The sequence below is a fragment of the Euleptes europaea genome, chromosome 6 (assembly GCF_029931775.1).
Source record: "Euleptes europaea isolate rEulEur1 chromosome 6, rEulEur1.hap1, whole genome shotgun sequence".
Lineage (NCBI taxonomy): Eukaryota > Metazoa > Chordata > Lepidosauria > Squamata > Sphaerodactylidae > Euleptes > Euleptes europaea.
In genome coordinates this window covers 48,242,506-48,260,802 of record NC_079317.1, presented here as the reverse complement: position 1 = coordinate 48,260,802, position 18,297 = coordinate 48,242,506, and the positions used below count along the sequence as shown (strand labels likewise).

Here is an 18,297-nt window from a genome sequence, read left to right as displayed (position 1 = left end):
GAAAACCCCAACAGGGGTCGCTAAAAGTCGGCTGCAACTTGACAGCACTTTACACGTACACGAGCTCATCTCTCACCCAAATTCTATGAGAGTTGACCTATATCATTTAGCAAAAACAATCTTTTGAACATCAAAATAATTTCAAACATTTATTTTCTATACTGAGGCTTAATTTCTTGGACCTAGGAGAATTCATAAATGTTTTCCTTTTTTTTTGAAAGACATATATTTATAGCTTATTTCATTGTCTGGAACACAGATCATATAGCACAAATATACAAAATTGAGAATATATAAAATATAACTATTCATCTGATGGATGAAGGTAATCGAAGCCCCTTTATTACACTGATTGGTTGGTATCTAAATACTCAATTTTCTGTAGAGTGAACCAGTGACAAAAATCCATAATCTGGTGAATGCATAAGTCTGCTATACTGCTCTTAAAAAAAAAAAGCTTCTTTGAAATTTGGTATAAAAACTTTTCAAAGGGGAAACTGGAAAGAAAAAGTATGCACACAGTAGTGATAAATCCCTTCACCACTTGTTCAGCTTATGAAAATTAGAGAGCAACTTGGCATTCTATGAAATAGTCATGGCTGTCTGCTTGAGGATTCAGCAGTGTTACTGGAAAACTCACGTGTCTTTACCTGCAAGACTGCATTAAGCCAGAAAGACTCTGAAAAAACCCAGCATCTTTTTTCTCCTTCAGATAGTCCAACATTTTCTGAAAACGAAAGTTTGAGGAAGATATGTATTTAAAATGGGCAGAGGCTTTTTATGGCACTTCTGCTGAGAACAGGTTTAATCTTTTCTTACATTCCCAGAGTTTTTGCCATTTTACCTAGCAACTCGACATATGCTGAAAGAACAATTGCTCACACATTTTCTCATTCAATTTCCTAAATAGGCAAAGTGCTCTTAACAGTAATCCTTAATTTCTCAGTGCTTCTAACAATAAAATATTAACATTCTCAACACAATATGCGTACATAGATAGAATATATAACTGTTAAATATAGTTACCTGCTGGACAACGGAGTTACCACCATTCAGAATAGCAATACCAAGTTTCAAAGTTTCAACTACCATGGGCCCCATTTCCCCTGTTAATCAAGAACATAATCATTCAACTGTAAGTAAAGTAATTTGTGTTTAAAAATCTTCTCAAGCAGCACCACCAGTCATCACATTTGTAGAAACAATGCTGCTTTTGCAAAAAAAAACAAAAAAAAAAACAGCACACAAAACAACTTTACTGAGTGTACACAGTCCCTGCCATATCTGCCAGGTGACTCAATGGATTGGGCTGATAGGTTTGCCAGGTCGCCCCTGGCACCAGCCAGGAGATGGGGGGTAAGGTTGCCAGATTCAGGTTCAGAAACTCCTGGAGATTTGGGGATGGAGCCTGGGAAGGTCAGGGATCTCAATGAGGTCCAATGCCATAGAGTCCACCCTCCAAAGCATCCATTTTCTCCAGGGGAACTTAACTCTGTAGTCTGGAGATGAACTGTAATTCCGGGGGATCCCCAGGTCCCTCCTGGAGGCTGGCATCCCTAGGGCTGATACTGTTACATTTGCAATTTGATCTGGTCTCAGAAAGACAAAAGTACATAACAGTACAGTAACTGCCAAATTAAAGCGCATTTTTGTACCAGCACTTGATAATGAGGTTTAAGCTACCATGGGCTATCTTTGTCTTTCTTATTTTATAGTTTACTATGTTTATCATGTGCTATCAACCAATTTGTACCCCAGGGATAGAAGATCAACCAAAACAATGTATGCATAATTACTTAATAATCCTTTATTTATTTAAAGAAGCATTACCTTTACTGGCACTAATCATTTGTAATACCATCTCAGCAGCTCCACGTTCATGGAGTCGAGACTGTTGATAAAGAGTTTTTTGCTTTTCCATTTCTTTTTCCTGAGCATGAGAATACAGAGATTATCCAGTATTTCTCCAAAACAGTTTTGTAAAAAGGTTTAACTGATTACTGAAAATGTAACTATCGATGCATGATATCTTTTCAGGAACAATTTGGATAGAATGTATGTCTTCTCTCTCAAAACAACTATTATCACTACATTGTCTCAATTGTTACTATACTTTTTCAAATTGTGAGATAAAATAATCATAGTTAAAAGATTCACCTCAAATGTCTTCTCCTTTTCTTCATCGTCATCTTCATCATCTTCTCCACTTTGACAGCTCTGTTTTTCACATGGAAGATAATTCAGGAAGATTTAGATGGCAATATTTACAAGCAAACGTATACACCTTTTCTTTTCTTTTTTTTTACTTTCATACACCTAGCACCTCAATGAATTCACCCATACATCTGCACATCATGAAGCCCTTTAATATTCATTCTCTCTCTCTCTCTCTTTCTCTCTCTCTCTCACACACACACACACATAAATGACAGTAGACTGTCAATAAACATATGTCAAGATGGGGCCTCATTCCAGTCCACTGTGGGCACAGCATATGCACATGGAAGATCTCAAAAGAAAGACATACTTCCTCTCTCATGTGTGCACATGCAGGCACAGTGTTGGGCAAATACAGGGAGTGCAAGCTCACATTGCTTAATTGAGTGGACGGGAGGCAAACACAGGCCTCCTACTCTGTCTTTGCTGTGTTGAGTTTTTGTGCGTAGGGTGAAAGGCCCTGTTACACCCTTTGGGTACTTCTCTGTGTATAAGTGACTGGCTCAAGCCCCAGAACAAATTATTAATAGGGGGATTGTACTTATTGATCTCAAGAAAATAGCAGGGTGCTCTACGTATAGAAATGATACTTGTTATTTCAACTTAAAATTTCTCAGAGGCCTTAAACTACATGAGTGGCAACCTTAGGTTCTACCCCAAATTTAGGTTGAAAACTTTGTAACAGTATGGGGCAACCTACACAAATGTTGTATGAATAGCAGCTGTAAGGCTTCCTGATTTAGAATGGAGCCATGGACTGGGAGGAGGGGAGCAATCAGCCCTCCCCAGAGTTCTTATTTGACATACAGGAGGAAACACATAGGCAACTGTATAGACAAAAAGTAGCTTTAGAAGGCAAGCTGAAGTCAGGACAATTGTGCAGTGGAAAATAATTAAAAACCCCTCCTTCCATATCATGGTCCCAACTGATTCCCACTCACCCCATTCACCATTTAAAAAAATCAAAGGAGATCTGCCAGATCAAGCACCTCAAACCCCTAAAGCATTAAAAATATTATAGAGATATGTAACAAAAAAGGAGACCTGAAAATAATTGTTTTAAGGTGGATTCTGAAATTAGATACATACCTTTGCCATCATTTCTGAATATGCGGTATACAAAGGGTCATTATCCAATTTGCTGTAAAAAAGATGTATTATTAAAACTGTTTCTAAAGCGAACTTAAACGTCACCAGTTGTTACAATACCAGTGTGCTGCAGTTCCATGTATCAATAAAGCAGAGTGACTTTCATCTTCCTGCAAACCATGATACCATCTTACAAGCCTATAAGTCTAGGGACTATACTGAGTTCATTGTTAAAACATACATTTACAATTGAATAATATATCCGTTGACTTGCAAGAATTTATTTTTCCTCTATTGTGCCCAAGAAGAGCTTACAAGCTACCAGAGATTCCAGCCATAGTTTTTCTATAGCTCTGATGGTTATCTATGATTTTGTGTGGCACTAAATCGATTTTCAACAATAACTGAAAACTCTAATTAACTATAATATTCTGTTAAGAGGATTTCCTTTTTGAGAAGGATACAATCTGTGTTAAACAGGCACAAGTCTTAAAGTTTTAACTTCTCCTTTCTATTTACTCTGTTTTTTCGATTAATACCCTATTAAAACGACATAATACCTATGCCAACCAACAACATTTTCCCACACACTATTTGGGAAAAAAATACTACAACAAGTTGACAGTTAAAACTGAGATCTCCACTGTCATCTCCAGCACAACACGAACTTCTAAGGGGCTCCTTACACAGTAGGTGCAAATGCATGTACCAGAGTTCTAAAGGCCTGTTAGGGTTAATCCTTTCCTTATTCAATCCAAGACACCAGTACCCTTCCCCAGCTTTTCCCTCCATGGGGTTTGCACAAACAAACTTGAGTTTTGTACTCTACTGGGGAAAAGGCAGATAAGCCACAGCCATGGACTTACCTAAGGCCGTTTTGCAGCCACAGGGTAAGGGGCAGGACCAGGAGTCCGGTTTTACACCCAGGTGGTGTTGGGTTGCATGGGTATGGCAACAGTGTCTGACTGACAACCTGATGCCTTGCTTGCTTGTGGGGGTGGACTGGGGGGGAGATGTTAGCTTGGGAGCCTTCCCCAAGGTCCACCCCTCCCCTTTTAAGGCCACTCAAGAAAAGAGGAGCCAAGGCTCAGTCATAGAGCATCTGCTTGGCATGCAGAAGGTCCCAGGTTCAATCCCCAGCATCTCCAGTTAAAGGGACTAAGCAAGCAGGTAATGTGAAAGACAGCTACTTGAGACCCTGGCGAGCCGCTACCAGTCTGAGTAGACAGTACTGACTTTGATGGACCAAGGCTCTGATTCAGTTTAAGGCCGCTTCATGTGTTCACATGGCTGCGTGACTGCTCCCAGTTTGGCTTAGGCCATCTTCGTCATTCAAGTTCTTTTGTAGTGCGTTCTTCCTGGGCACAGCAGCAATGGCAGGGGCAACCAATAATGCTGCAGTGTGTCTACAGCTTGAGTGGCAGCCGCCCTCTGGTGAACTCTCAGCTTGGGCGCATCACTGTGGCTGTGGAGAGGAGCTGCTATTGGGCAGTCCCTCAGCAGCCAGGAGAGGAGAGCTTTGAAAGTAGCTGATAACTAAGAGAGCAGCCAAAGGGGTCTGCAGGCACTGGCAGGTGGGAGTGAAGAGAAGCGGCGTTGGTGAGCCGGGGCTTTGGAGAACAGCCCTACTTTTGAAGACCCTAGCCAAGTTTGGCCCATGCCCAGTGGCCTCCCTGTACCTAGAAGCCCTTTGGGGGTATGGCCAAAGCCTGTGAGGGACCAATAGCGCCTTCTGAAAAATTTCTACCCTGAACTCCCCTTCCCTGGCTCCAGGGTGGAGTTTCGCAATGGCTGATTGTCAGACAATTGGCTGTCATAGGGCAATCAGTGGCTGCCTGACTCTTCAAAGGCCAGCTGCCATTGAAAAGCTGGCTAGTGTGAGGATCTTCACAAGGTGCATCTGTAACCCCACTGGGCCTTGTGGATGCTGGATTTGACAATGGGGGGGGTTGAGGAGGGGGCCTGGAGGTGTCTCCACCCCCATCCCCTGACATGTACTTTTTCATTATCCATAGTGTCAGTAAGCAATTCCTACTGACTCACTATGCAGCTCCTTATGTCTTAATGCATTCCTGACCCACCTAGGCAACATGACGTTAGAAGCTTTCATGACTAAGGACATGATCCCTACCAGCTGACTGAGTAGTAGAGTGCCAAGCTTATCCTGGGCAAGTGCAATCCACATGTGCACCATTGGCATGGCTATAGACCAACTCTGGGTTTGGAAACCTCTCCACAAGGCCACACAAGAAATGAACCCTTCCCTTACTTTAGGATCTGGGCAGAATCTCTTTCTCAAAGAGTTAGTCTTGAATTTCCTCTGCCTCCTTGGTGCAAGAGGTGCTTCAGAAAAGCCTCCAAAATGTTACCTCTGTATCTACAGGGAATGTCCATTCAGAAGCAGCTGCCTCTGTTCTAGGAGAGTGGTTGGCTTCAAACCTCCCAACATTTTGTTGTGGGGTCCTACTCTCTTAATTCTAGAAGTACCTACTGGCTCAACAGGTTGGGGACCCTTGGCCTAGGCTTTACTTGAGAGAACTAGGCTGGGTTGGGGGAAAAGAAGAAAAACATAATCTTAACTTTAAGGCACATCAAAATGGAGCTCAACTTCAGCCAAGATCACCACTTTCACAGGAGGTCATGGCTCGTTGTTTGAGGAGCAGTTGAACCCTGCTCCACCAACAGATATTTTTCAAAGAGAAAAAACTGCTTTCAGACACCAGTGAAGGACATGAACAACATGGTTTTCTAGAGTTTCCAGAAATTCAAAAGACACTGGTTTGGGTCTATCCAATCCTTATGATTATAAACATACCCAGCATACTGATCTGTTTTACAGAGAGAGTGGTTTTTAAAACAGCAGAACCTCATAAGGGGAAATAAATATTACAATGGGGTCTATATAACTTTGAATATAGTCCAGCTACCTTCTTTCAGTGAGAGCATTCCGACTAAAATGAAGAATAATTTGATGAAGAGGGTCAGGATGTTTTTCAGTTTCGTCCTCTTCCTCCTCATTGTTTTTTGAGGGGGTCTGTGGAAGAATTAAATTGGAAAATATAAATAAAACATTATGAATAGTGAAAGAAACAAAATATAATTTGGTACATTTTTAACATTCAAAACATTAGATTAAAAACCTTTTCTAAGTGTCTATATACTTCAGAGTGTACACCATATGGAATAAGTCACCATTGTATTAATGAGAATTTGCACACCTAATTTGTAATTCTGCATTACTATGAACTTACTCCTTACTGTTCCTCATATGCACCTCTTCTAATATATTATTAAGGTTGCAAATACTTTCCTAACTTTCTGCAGGATATTTAATACAACTTATAAAAGCTTTCTTACGTATGTATACTTAAAATATTTTAGGATTATATCTAAAACCACAACTAGGGATAAACAAACTCCAGTTCTAATTAGCTGGAATTTACTACATTATTTTTCAAGACATTCACTAGCTCTTTTGGTTGAATTGTTCTGCCTAGTCTGCCATAAACTGATGATGTTATTCTGTGCCGAGGCCTAGATGCATCTGTACTTGCTGTGGCCTTAATGACATGGATTTGGCCTTCCTCATCAACCTCATGGACTTCTTCAGGATTCATGGTGGCAGAGAGGGCCCAGACGTGCTGTGAAACTATAGTACCCTCTGAAGTTCTAGATGCTCTCTAACTTACCCCACATCACTATAAAATAACACATTTAAAATTTGTGAAAGGTTAAAAACCCACTGACAAAGACTAACTGACCATTCTAAATCATCATTTGGCCTAGGGCTGCCAATGGGCCTGGAGATCTCCCACAATTACAGGTGATCTCCAGTGTACAAAGATCAGTTCCCCTGCAGAAAACAGCTACTTTTGAGGTTGAAATCTATGGCATTATACTGAGGTCCTTCCTCTCCCCCCATGCACCACCCTCATATCTTAACGTATTTCCAACCTGGAGTTGGCAACCTATAAAATGTTGCCTATAAAATGCAAGGTGCCGACTTGAAGACCCCTCCAATTATAATATAAGGGAAGGCAACACTATTGCTGAATACTGTCATACATATTTACTCTTCATTAAAATACCATTTCATCAGAATATCAAGGACAAGGAAAAAACAACTTGAATAGAGGCTCAGAATGTTAAAATAAATGGAGGATTATGCAATAACCAAAATTCAAATAGACAAAGAAGCGTTTATTATGTTAATCCTTCAAGTAAATTTTAGTTAAAACACTGAGTTGCCAAACTGAACAAAACAGAACAATGATCCATTTCAGTTAAATCCTATTCCTAAAGAAGATGCTTCAAATAGTGGCATATGCTATGGCTGTACACAGAACATAAAGCTGTGTTATACTGTACAGATTGGCATGATTTTTTTCTGATCACAGCAGGTAAACAGCTTGTGCGCTACAAATTTTAAAACTTGTTAACTGCCACAGAAAAGCTGTACACATTTAATAATATATAGATATATTAGTAATAATAGCATGTATTAATGTGGGCATTTCAAACCGAGCCCAGTTATTTCTGTACTTACAGCCAAATCCTGAACTAGTTTCTCCTCAAATGAATATTCCTCTGTTTCTATCCAAAATTTCTGATAACCATGGAGGAACAGGTTAATAGAACGGTGCCTGAGAGGGGGGTGAAAGTGAGATCAAAAGGGATAAACGGAATACACTATAAAAGCTTAGGAGGTTAATGATTAGTAAGCTTATGGATTTTGTACAATTTTGTTCCTCTGATTGGTCAGTAAATATTCTGAATAAAATAGTCAAGTTCCCAAAAATTGACAGAAGTTAATGCACGTAAACACACACATCAAAGTTTGCTTTAGCCATTTAGCACAACGCCAGTGTGACTTAGGGTAGCGCAGCAGTTAAATTGTTGGACCAGGAATTGGGAGACCCAGGTTTGAATCCCCACTCTGTCATAGAAACTTGCTGGGTGAGGTTGGGCCAGTCACACACTCTCAGCCTAGCCTACCTCACAGGGTTTTTGTGAGGATAAAATGGAGGCGGGGGGAATGTTGTAAGCATTTTGGGTCCCCATTGGGGTGACAGGTGGGGTATAAGTGAAGTAAATACATTAATTAAAAACACACATATATGAGTGTGTTGAAACAGCATTCACACATCAACATTCTACCATCCTATTCGTAAGATGGAACTCACAGGTTGCAGAAGTGGTCACCTTCATATTCTCTTCTGGGATGTGCACTTCAAACACATTATATTAATTTCGGATCCGAGTTTAGGGTAGGGCACTGTTTTCATTATCTTAATTTTTCAGGAGTATCGTTGTTGGATTGGATTTCTTTCCTCTGGAAATTCTTTCAGGTCCCAAAAATTCAGAACCATTATTCTTGTCATTTCCCCCCATTCCCCCTAAGCAGAAGCAGCAAGAGAGGAGAGAGAGGGAGAGGAGGAGAGGAAGCTGGCCCCAGGTTTATCATTCCAGCATCATCTGCCCTGGAGGCTTCTCCACACTGCTAGCACCAGAGACAGCAAAACCCTCCCCACAGCCAGAAAATGGCAGACAAGCTCCTGGATTACCATACGGCTTGGCTACCACAGCAGCCATTTCCTCCACTGCCACCAGGGGGCATTCAGGGGTTTTTAAACCAAAAAGTAAAACTCTAGTCTTTTCTGCTGTAGCGATATATAAAAAGGCATTTCTCTGCAACCAAAGAAACTAGAAGCTTATGTTTTTTTTAAAAAAATGAAAGCTGAAAATTATAATGTTAAATTGATGTAATGCTATTCAATTGTTAATTTTAACAAATAAATAAATACCATACTGATGCTGGCATGGCCCTTTCTCTTTCAAAATTTAAAGGACCACTGGTTGAGGTCAAGTCTACCCAACTATCAGCTGTTAGCTGGTGTCTCTCTTTTTTTTAAACAGTCTTGTCCTATCTACACCAGCTTCCAATCTTTTTCTGGGCACAATTCAAGTTGGCGGTGTTGACCTTTAAAGCTCAACATGGTTTGGGACCACATACCTGAAGGACCGCCTACTTCCGTCATGAACCCACCTGACCACTGTCATCATCTTCTGAAGCCCTGCTTTGTGTGCCCCTGCCTTCTGAGTCATGGCACCAAAATTCTGGTACTCTGTCCCCAGAGAGACTCATCTGGCGCCTTCTGTTGATATCTACCAGCAAGTGAAGACTTTTTTGTTTCATTTGGCATTCCTTCAGTAATCCCTACATCCTGCCTAATCTTTTAATTTTTGTTTTTATGGTCTTTTGTGTGTACTTTAGCTCTGGTTTTAATTGTTCTAATTATGTGTTTTGTTGGTTTTAATGGTTTTTAAGATGTGATTTTTATTATGTATGTTTATTAATGTATGTTTACATATTTTTATTGAATTGTATAAATGTTTTAAATGCTGCTTTAATATTTTAAACATTTCAATGTTTGTATGTTCACCTGCCTTCTTGAGGACCTTAGTTGGGTGGAAAGGTGGCACAGAAATGTTTTAAATAAATTATGAATGTTATTAATTTGTTAGCCACCTTGTTGGCCTTTATGAGGGCAAAATGTTGGGGTATAAATTTTGTAAAATAAAATAAATAAACTTCTCTCAACTGGCTTTCAGCTATGTGCCCAATTGACAGCTATATTTCCAAGCACCTTCTGTGCTGGCTTGTATCTTCCAGAGAGATGGCGCTCAAAGTTTCATCACCTGGGCAGCCTACCTAAAGCCTCTGTTTCAATTTGTCATTCTCTGTGCAAGCATATTTTGGCAAAATGGGCTGTATCATATGAACCACACAATGCCTTGCCTATTTGTATCAGGATCAACAGCCAATTTGTTTGAAAACTTATTGTCTCAGATTATTCCTAACTACTACAGAACAGAAATTCTGAAACCTTAGGAAGTTTATATTTATATATACCATACAGGGTCCCAAGATTTTAAATGTGGTAAAACACCCTCACAGGGCTTTATAAAGGCTGAACTACAGCAAATACAACTCAGATGTGGGTCATTTATAGTAAACACTACACACCAATTATGCTTTTCCCATTTGTTATTGCAAATAAGAAATTGTTAGTTCATTGGTTTCTTGCACTTCACAGCCAGCACTTATACTCTGTGTGAACTCATCATTGAAGATTGGCCAATCAGAATCCCTTATAAATTTGTACAAACTCATTTTATGACATCATATTATGGCTGGGAAAGGAGTAAGTGTGTGCATAAGGAAGAGGCTCGCCTTTACATTACCGTTAATGTGAGTATGAGCCTGTCATATTGAGTTTTTTCATGTACTTTTTCCAGCCATACACGTTGAAAGGTGTTCAGGAGGAAATTGCTAATTTTGTGTCTGAAGAAAAGCATATAAGTTTTAACTAACAATAAATACACAATTTAATTTCAGTAAAGCAGTAAGAGATAAGGTCTGAAATTATAAACTATTTTAGAGTCACCACCTCATTCTGGCCTGGTGTATATTGCTGTATGAACATAAAGATCAACAACATTTTTCTGTGTAGGTGTAATGCTAGAAACGTCAAATTCAAACATATATGTATAGTCATAACAGAAAACACAGAGAACAGTCTAGCAAAGGAGTATCATATGCACCCCCCATCATATACATCCCCCATTGCCAACAAGAATCTTTATGTAGAGATCCATGTATCATAAGTAGCAATCGAAATTTCATTTGTATACAAGACAGTTAACAATCCTTATTATTACATCCTGTGTGGTGTAGTGGTTAGAATGTACTGGGGAGACCCAGATTCAAATCACACTCAGACATGAAGCTCACTGAGTAATCTTGGGTTAGTCTTCCTCTCTCTAACCTACTTCACAGGGTTGTTGTGAGGATACAGTGGAGAACAGGAGAATTATGTGTGCCACCCTGAGGAAGAGTGGGATTAAAATATTATAGAAAAATAGACAATCACTGAAGTGGAAATCCTTATTTTATAATACTGTTTAAATGTTAACTTAAAATAAAGAGTGAATCCTTTACTTAAGTTCCGAATACTCCAGGCTGCTTCAGGCACTTAGGACCACAGGAGAGGGCAACTGGTATGGCCACTGCCATCAAGGTCTAAGGCAGAACAACCCTGAAAGCTCAGGCTACTACAGTTGGTCCAGAAAGGGCTCCAGAACACTGCTTTAACCCACCTTGAGCCCAGCAGGGCAGCACAAAAGGAGATGCTTGAGATGGCAAAATATACTAAGCAGGCCCTGCATGTACTTAATTCTTCAATAATTTACAATCTTTAAGTAACAACTACAGTCCTCAATATTTATAAGACTGAATTTCAGGCATGTTTACTGAGAAGCAATTCTCACTTAGTGTAACATCACAGGCTATAAGTTATATAGAACTGCAGCTTGTTTGTTTACCAGTATCTTTAAACTGCCACAGTAAGAAATAAAACAAATACATTTAATCCCTTTAAGGGAATTCTTGTCATGAATAGCCCTGCACATTTTGAATTGTGAAAAACATTGTGAGATTTTCACAAAAGGAGAAGTGAGAAACTGAACACATTCAGATTCAAGTAGGAAAAAGATGTGCAACAACTTTTGGATGGATTTTAAACACCAAAAAGAGGTTGCTGTAATATTAACTATTAAAATCATTAATAAATATATCTTATATGTGAGGAAGGGAGCTTTGACTCTCAAAAGCTTATATCTCAATAATCTTGTTGGTTTCTAAGGTGCTACTGGAATTACACCTAGCTGTTCTAATGCAGACCAACATGGCTACCCTCCAGAAACTATGAATAAATATATTGTATGAAAAACAATTTTCTGACTATTGTTTTCATTAATTATCAAATTTTGAATTCCCAGTTGTCCTAAGATAAACTAAAGTTAAAATAAACAGAACAAAACAAAAAAAAAGGTGTCTGCACATAAGGAAACACATGGCTACACAGCTCTTCTTATATACAGTCAGGCTTAATATGAAATAGATTGTCTTGAACATTGGACATGACCCATCCTTTATGATGTGTGAAGTGCTCACAGAGGGGCTCCCCACAGGGCACCATTCAGATGTCTTCCCTCCTTCCTCTTAGCTGGGCATATGCAATGCCAGGTACACAGCTATATGCTCCACCATTACCTGCAATGAAATATGGGAGCTACCTCCCACAGAAGGATCCAGTGGCCCCATTCTTCCCCATAGCCACAGGTTGAAGGAGAAATGAGGCTACTGGACCCTTCAGTTGCAAGCAATGGCCATGTGAGGTTTCTATTGCAAGCAATGGCCATGTTGATTGCTGTTTACCTGACATTAAGCATGTCAGACTGATGGCTAGAATGGATGGCGGGGAAAGGAGAGGAGGGATCAATGAAAGGGTACAGAAACTATGTAAATGCAAGTGAAAAAGTTGAAAGCTAAAACTGACATGCATTAGAATGTAAACCTACAAGCCCAGAGTCTGTTAAGGTTAAGGTTAGATTTAAGACTTCAGTTCAGAAGATATTATATACAAACATCTCATTGAAATAAATTAGAGTTTTTTTCTTTTCCATTATAATTGATGGCCTAAATATTATAGGCATGTATCACCCTTCCGTGTGCTCTACCCTTCCCTTTCCCTACCTACAGCAGGTAATTACAGCAATACTGTGGTATATGTGTGTGCCCAGCCAAAGGTAGGTAGGGAAAGGGAAGGGATAGATGGTCACTTAAACAGTTTCACGTAGCTTGATTTGGAGTAATTTGAATGGATAATAAAATTATAATGAATAAAATTGAGTGAATAAAATTATACAATCCCTCAAAAAAAAAAAAGACAGAGAGAGAGAGAAAGAGTTAAATTCATTTACAAGGGGACAGTCTGGTGCTTTGGTTGGAGTGTCCAAGTAGGATCTGAGAGATCTGGATTCAGATTCCCAGTGTGCTATGAAGCTTTCTCAGTGACCTCAGTGGGGAGGGGCTGTGGCTCAGTGGTAGAGCATCTGCTTGGCATTTAGAAGGTCCCAGGTTCAATCCCTGGCATCTCCAGTTAAAGGAACTAGGCAAGTTGGTGATGTGAAACACCTTTACCTGAGACCCTAGAGAGCCACTGGCGGTCTGAATAGACAGTACTGACTTTGATGGACCAAGGTTTGGATTCAGTATAAGGCAGCTTCATGTGTTCATGTGACTTTGGGCTGGTCACACTCTCTCAGCGTATAGTATCTCACAGGGTTGTTGTGAGGATACAATGAGGAAAGGAGAATTCTCTGCCCTGCTCTGATCTCTTTGGAGGAAGGGTGGGATATAAATGTGTTAGACAGATGAGCAGATTTACAAGACATCAGAAACTATTGAATATTGGTGCATAAATGAAAATGTAATTAATTTAAAAAGGAGAGATTGAATTGGGAATACCAGTGTGTAAATATTCAAATATGTTACAAGATTTTTATTTGGAGGACAATCATGTAACCATTTCCACTTAAAATGAAAATTTTTTTTTAGAGAATCTGCAATTATAAATAATATAACAAACTTTAACTTTGGGCCAATAGCCTGTTTTATGAAATAGGATGAATGTCAACAGAGTTTCACAGAAAACATGTTCAGAATTTCCAGTGTTGTCAAGTTCAATAATAAGAACCTCATGTAAAACACATTAAAATTAAATGTACCTTGGCAGATTGTATAACGGTGCCATCCTGAAACAAGCAACAACAGCTCTTTTACGTTGCTTTGACAAGAGTTTGTGCCACACAGCTTTCTTTGATCTTAGTGGTTGCTCAACCTATAGGAAAATACCACTCTGAATCAGATCGAATACCCTAGTTTACTTTACATGTAAGGGTAAGTTAGTAGCAAAGTCAATGATTAATTGGTTTTTATTTCTTTATTTCTAATACTTTATAACATTAATTAACATGATGGACTCTCACAGCAGCTTAAAAAAACCAAAATACGAAATACATAAAATGAACCACAATTAAAACTATGTCTAAACCATCTTATTTTAAATCACTTACATATATATAAATAGCAGACTGACACTGCCAATTCCAGATTAAAAGTGTCAATGCCAAACACAAAGGTTTGACCAAGGACTTAACGCAAGTCTTAGCACCGATTTAAACGGTGTCTTCCGAGTCAAGGCAGATAATAACGTAATGGAGGTGTCTGCCATAGCATCTGAAGTGTGTATAGCCTGTTCCCAGAAAGTGGCCCTCAGCAAAGAGGAGCTGTTTTGGTTGGATTGTTTGGTAAATATTTGACAATGGGTACGTGAATCCACACTATGGCTTTCACCAAAACAGAAAAGGTATTTGTCTTTTCTGCCAGTGAAAGGCAATTTGTTGCCATTCTCCCGTCACCTCTTAACCACTTTCTGCTATTCACATCAAAAGGCTTTAGCTCTAAAAAAAAGTTCTGAATGTAGGTTCTGCACAGGCATGAATCCCATTTGTGTGAGGCATAGATATCAGGAAGGAGTGCCAGTGCAATATAGTATTCCCAGCCCCTAACCCCAAGAAGCTGTCCATGGTTGATGAAACCAGAAACTGATAATAACTCTATACACTGTTAATTCCCCACAAAAGTGTATTTGTTTATAGCTGTATGTTCACAAAACCTTTCATTTGTTTAGTGACATCCATCTACGATGAATGATCATTCTCCTAGAATATGCATTCCATGAACTAATGATCCATGTATTCATCCAATGTACGTTACAGCTATAATACATTACAGCTATAATACCTGAGTCAGAGCTCTGTAAGTCCAATAGTAGCCTACGTATATTCACCTCGACTTACCCCCATCCCACAAACAGATTATCAGCAACCTTGAGAAAAGGGTGCCTGAATGATTCCCCCATTGGCTAAACTGTTCAAATTGATACTTGTTAGAGGAAATCTACCGTATATACTCGTGTATAAGCCGAGTTTTTCAGCCCAAAAAAAGGGCTGAAAAAGCCGAACTCGGCTTATACACGGGTCAATACGGTAGGAGAGGGGAGGAGGGAGGAGGGAGGAACTTACCGCTGCCATCGCAGCCTCGCCCGGGAGCCTTTCTCTTGCCGGCAGGGGCCTGGAGGGGCCGGCAGGAGGTCCCTGCTGGCCGCTCCGCCGCCGCCCAGGCGCTCGGGCGCCTTTCTTCTGCCGGCAGGGTCCTTCCTGGGCCGGCAGAAGGTCCCTGCTGGCTGCTCTGCCGCCGCCCAGGCGCCCGGGAGCCTTTCTCCTGCCGGCAGGGACCTTCCTGGGCCGGCAGGAGGCCCCTGCCGGCTGCACCGCCGCCACCCACTCGCCCAAGTGCCTTCCTCAGGCCGGCAGGGGCCTGGAAAGGCCTCCTGCCGGCCCAGGAAGGCCACGCCGCCGATTCTCCGCGTCTCCCGGTAAGTAGGGGGTTCAGGGGCTCTTCCCCCTCCCCCCCTTGGATGGCACTGGGGTGGGGTGGGGCGGGAGGGCCTGGGAGGCGGTGGGAGGGCGACCTGGGGCAGGGGCTCTGCGCTCTAAAATGGCGGCCGGCATTTTAGAGCGCAGCATTGCCAGTAAAGGGAATTTCTTATTGACCCTCGGCTTATACGCTGGTCAATAAGAAAAACCCTTTTCTGGCCTCAAATTTGGGGGGTCGGCTTATACTCGGGTCGGCTTATACCCGAGTATATACGGTATGCTGGCAACAAAATTCAAGTATACATGTAAATTGTAATGATTGCAAACTGTAGGTTTTGTATATATCAGCTCCATAATCAAAGCATTCTTAATGGATATTATTTCCATAAGTGAAGGTGGAACTACTTAGCCTCTTAAACAGCATTTGAGCACAGATTAATGTTTGCTTTTGTTTCTTTTTGAAATGATAAAGTTCCCAACTGCTGAATATTTGTATTTTGTGATTTATAGGATGATTGCATGTAAACAATATAAAGAAAAATGACTATCCTGCAGTGCTTCCTTATTACTTTAATATTTCAAGCATCTACATTTCAATAGAGAAATAGGATCTAACCAAGTACATGCTTTTAGCGTCATATAATAGGTTGGATCCAAAGACTTCCTCGGGCTAAGTGGAAGTCTTCCTCTAAAAAGTCTTCGGATGCAATCCATTAAGTGTTCTGTAAATGTTTAGTGAAGCAATGTAAAAGCAACCTTACAGCATACATGACCAGAAAAGCACCCATGTTCTACTTTTAAGACATATACTGTAGAGCTGTGATGCATTTCACCTGTTCCAGATGATAGACAGCTGCAGAGATCCTTTGCACACGTTCCACAGTTTTCTCAGGATCAGCAGGCTCTTCAGTTTTCAAGACATCTTTATAGAGATTCAGTTGCCATTTCACTGCAGGATCATCTGACTACAAGACGAGCATATTTGTTCTTGTATCATAAATACATAATCATAATCATAAATGTTTTTTTTTTTTTAAAAAGCATGACACCAGAAAGAAATATTCCTCTTTAAATGTTTAAATATGTTAAAATAGTCACTGAAGCGAGAAGATTTTTTTTTACCTTACAGGCTTTTTGAACATTACCTTCTCCTGCAAATGCAAGTTACTTCGTAAGTGTTCTTTGATCTCTTCTTCTGTATCTTTCTGTGGAAAAAAATATGTGTCAGTTAATCTGTGGCATGAACTAACATGCTAAGAAAATCCATGTTGCAAATACATATTCTAACTAAAACACAAAAAGGAGTATCTGAGCAAGTCTGTCAAAGATAGAACATTTTGAAGGACTTTCATTCATAGCGTCGCCATGAGTCGGAAGCGACTTGACGGCACTTAACACACACACACACACACACACACACACACACACACACACACACAATATTTAGCCAGTTAATCCATTAGAATTGATCAAAACTATCCTGGTGCAAGGTTGCTGAAGTGGACGGGAGTAACAGACTCTAACCCTACATGTCTAAGCTGCTCTGAGCCTGGCTTTGGCCGGGAAGAGCGGGGTAACGAATGGAAACAATAAATAAATAAATAACAATATTTGAAAACTGAATCTCCAACGTTTTTTTAAAAAGTACAATATTGACTTACATAGCTATATCTAGACTTAGCAAGAGAAATCAGCTCTTGATCTCCAGGCGTGCACATATTCAATCCAATTGGAAGCATCTTCTTAAGTGCAGCTACAATCAGCGATGTCTGAATTGAGTATAAATCTCCTCTACGCTTTGATTTCTTTCGTTCATGGTCATGACCTCCAGACTACAATTGGAAGACACATATGAAATACATTGTCTTGTTACTTGATTCAAAACATACTACAATAGTCAACTCTTTCTAATTAGTCAAATCTAGGCCTTTATATTAAATTTTAAAATATTTTGAATGGGTAAGGTTGTTAAAATAGAAATGAACCAAAGAACTTCTATGGCAAATTTAAAGTACTTTTATCAGTCACTTTTACATAAACAATTTAAAATACATATTTGTGATTTCTAGGACCTACACATTTCTGGATAAACATATATGCACATACAAAGAACATCTGAAACAGATTAGAAGTTATGACAATAAACTTTGCATTTGTTAAAAGATTTAAATTAGTGCTTCCGGTGTCTGAATAGTATATGCATGTATGAAATGTCTCTGTATTGCTGCATCTTTAAAAGTCTGATATCTAAAAAGTATGAATTCAACAAAACCATACACTTATTAGTATGTACGCTAGAAAACTAGTCTGTGTTAGGTCCGATGTGGATAAAGAAATCTTGTAAATTTATCAGACTATACTGTCAGCAGCTTCAGCCGCCCAAAGTATGAGCCCTAGGAAAGAGACAGTAAACAAGTTGCACATCAACATAACATCTGTCCTATTCCACTTTAGACAACATACAATTTTATTTCAAAATAAAACTTTTTATTTAAGGCAGCAAATCAAAGCTCTGAGCAACAGCAACATTTCTCGTTGGTGAGATATTCATACTATGAACAAGTTCACACTGAACAGCCACAAACAGCTTCCATTTCTGAATTGCATGTATGAAAAAGAAGCCCACTGACCCTGTGCATCTGCCTC

The 18,297-nt window shown here is 39.8% G+C and overlaps 1 protein-coding gene across 1 annotated transcript in view; it reads right to left on the bottom strand.

Annotated features, from left to right (window-relative positions):
• RYR3 (ryanodine receptor 3) overlaps positions 1–18,297 on the bottom strand; it is a 336,967-nt gene that overhangs the window by 47,816 nt on the left and 270,854 nt on the right. Inside the window, exons 71-81 of the mRNA XM_056852142.1 lie at positions 17,313–17,483; positions 16,797–16,856; positions 16,485–16,616; positions 13,939–14,051; positions 7,853–7,949; positions 6,234–6,340; positions 3,307–3,358; positions 2,158–2,217; positions 1,831–1,930; positions 1,027–1,106; positions 651–727 (exon numbers count right to left, since the gene is read on the bottom strand). Of these exons, the coding sequence (XP_056708120.1) occupies positions 651–727; positions 1,027–1,106; positions 1,831–1,930; positions 2,158–2,217; positions 3,307–3,358; positions 6,234–6,340; positions 7,853–7,949; positions 13,939–14,051; positions 16,485–16,616; positions 16,797–16,856; positions 17,313–17,483 (1,049 nt within the window). The remainder of the gene's footprint in view (positions 1–650; positions 728–1,026; positions 1,107–1,830; positions 1,931–2,157; positions 2,218–3,306; positions 3,359–6,233; positions 6,341–7,852; positions 7,950–13,938; positions 14,052–16,484; positions 16,617–16,796; positions 16,857–17,312; positions 17,484–18,297) is intronic.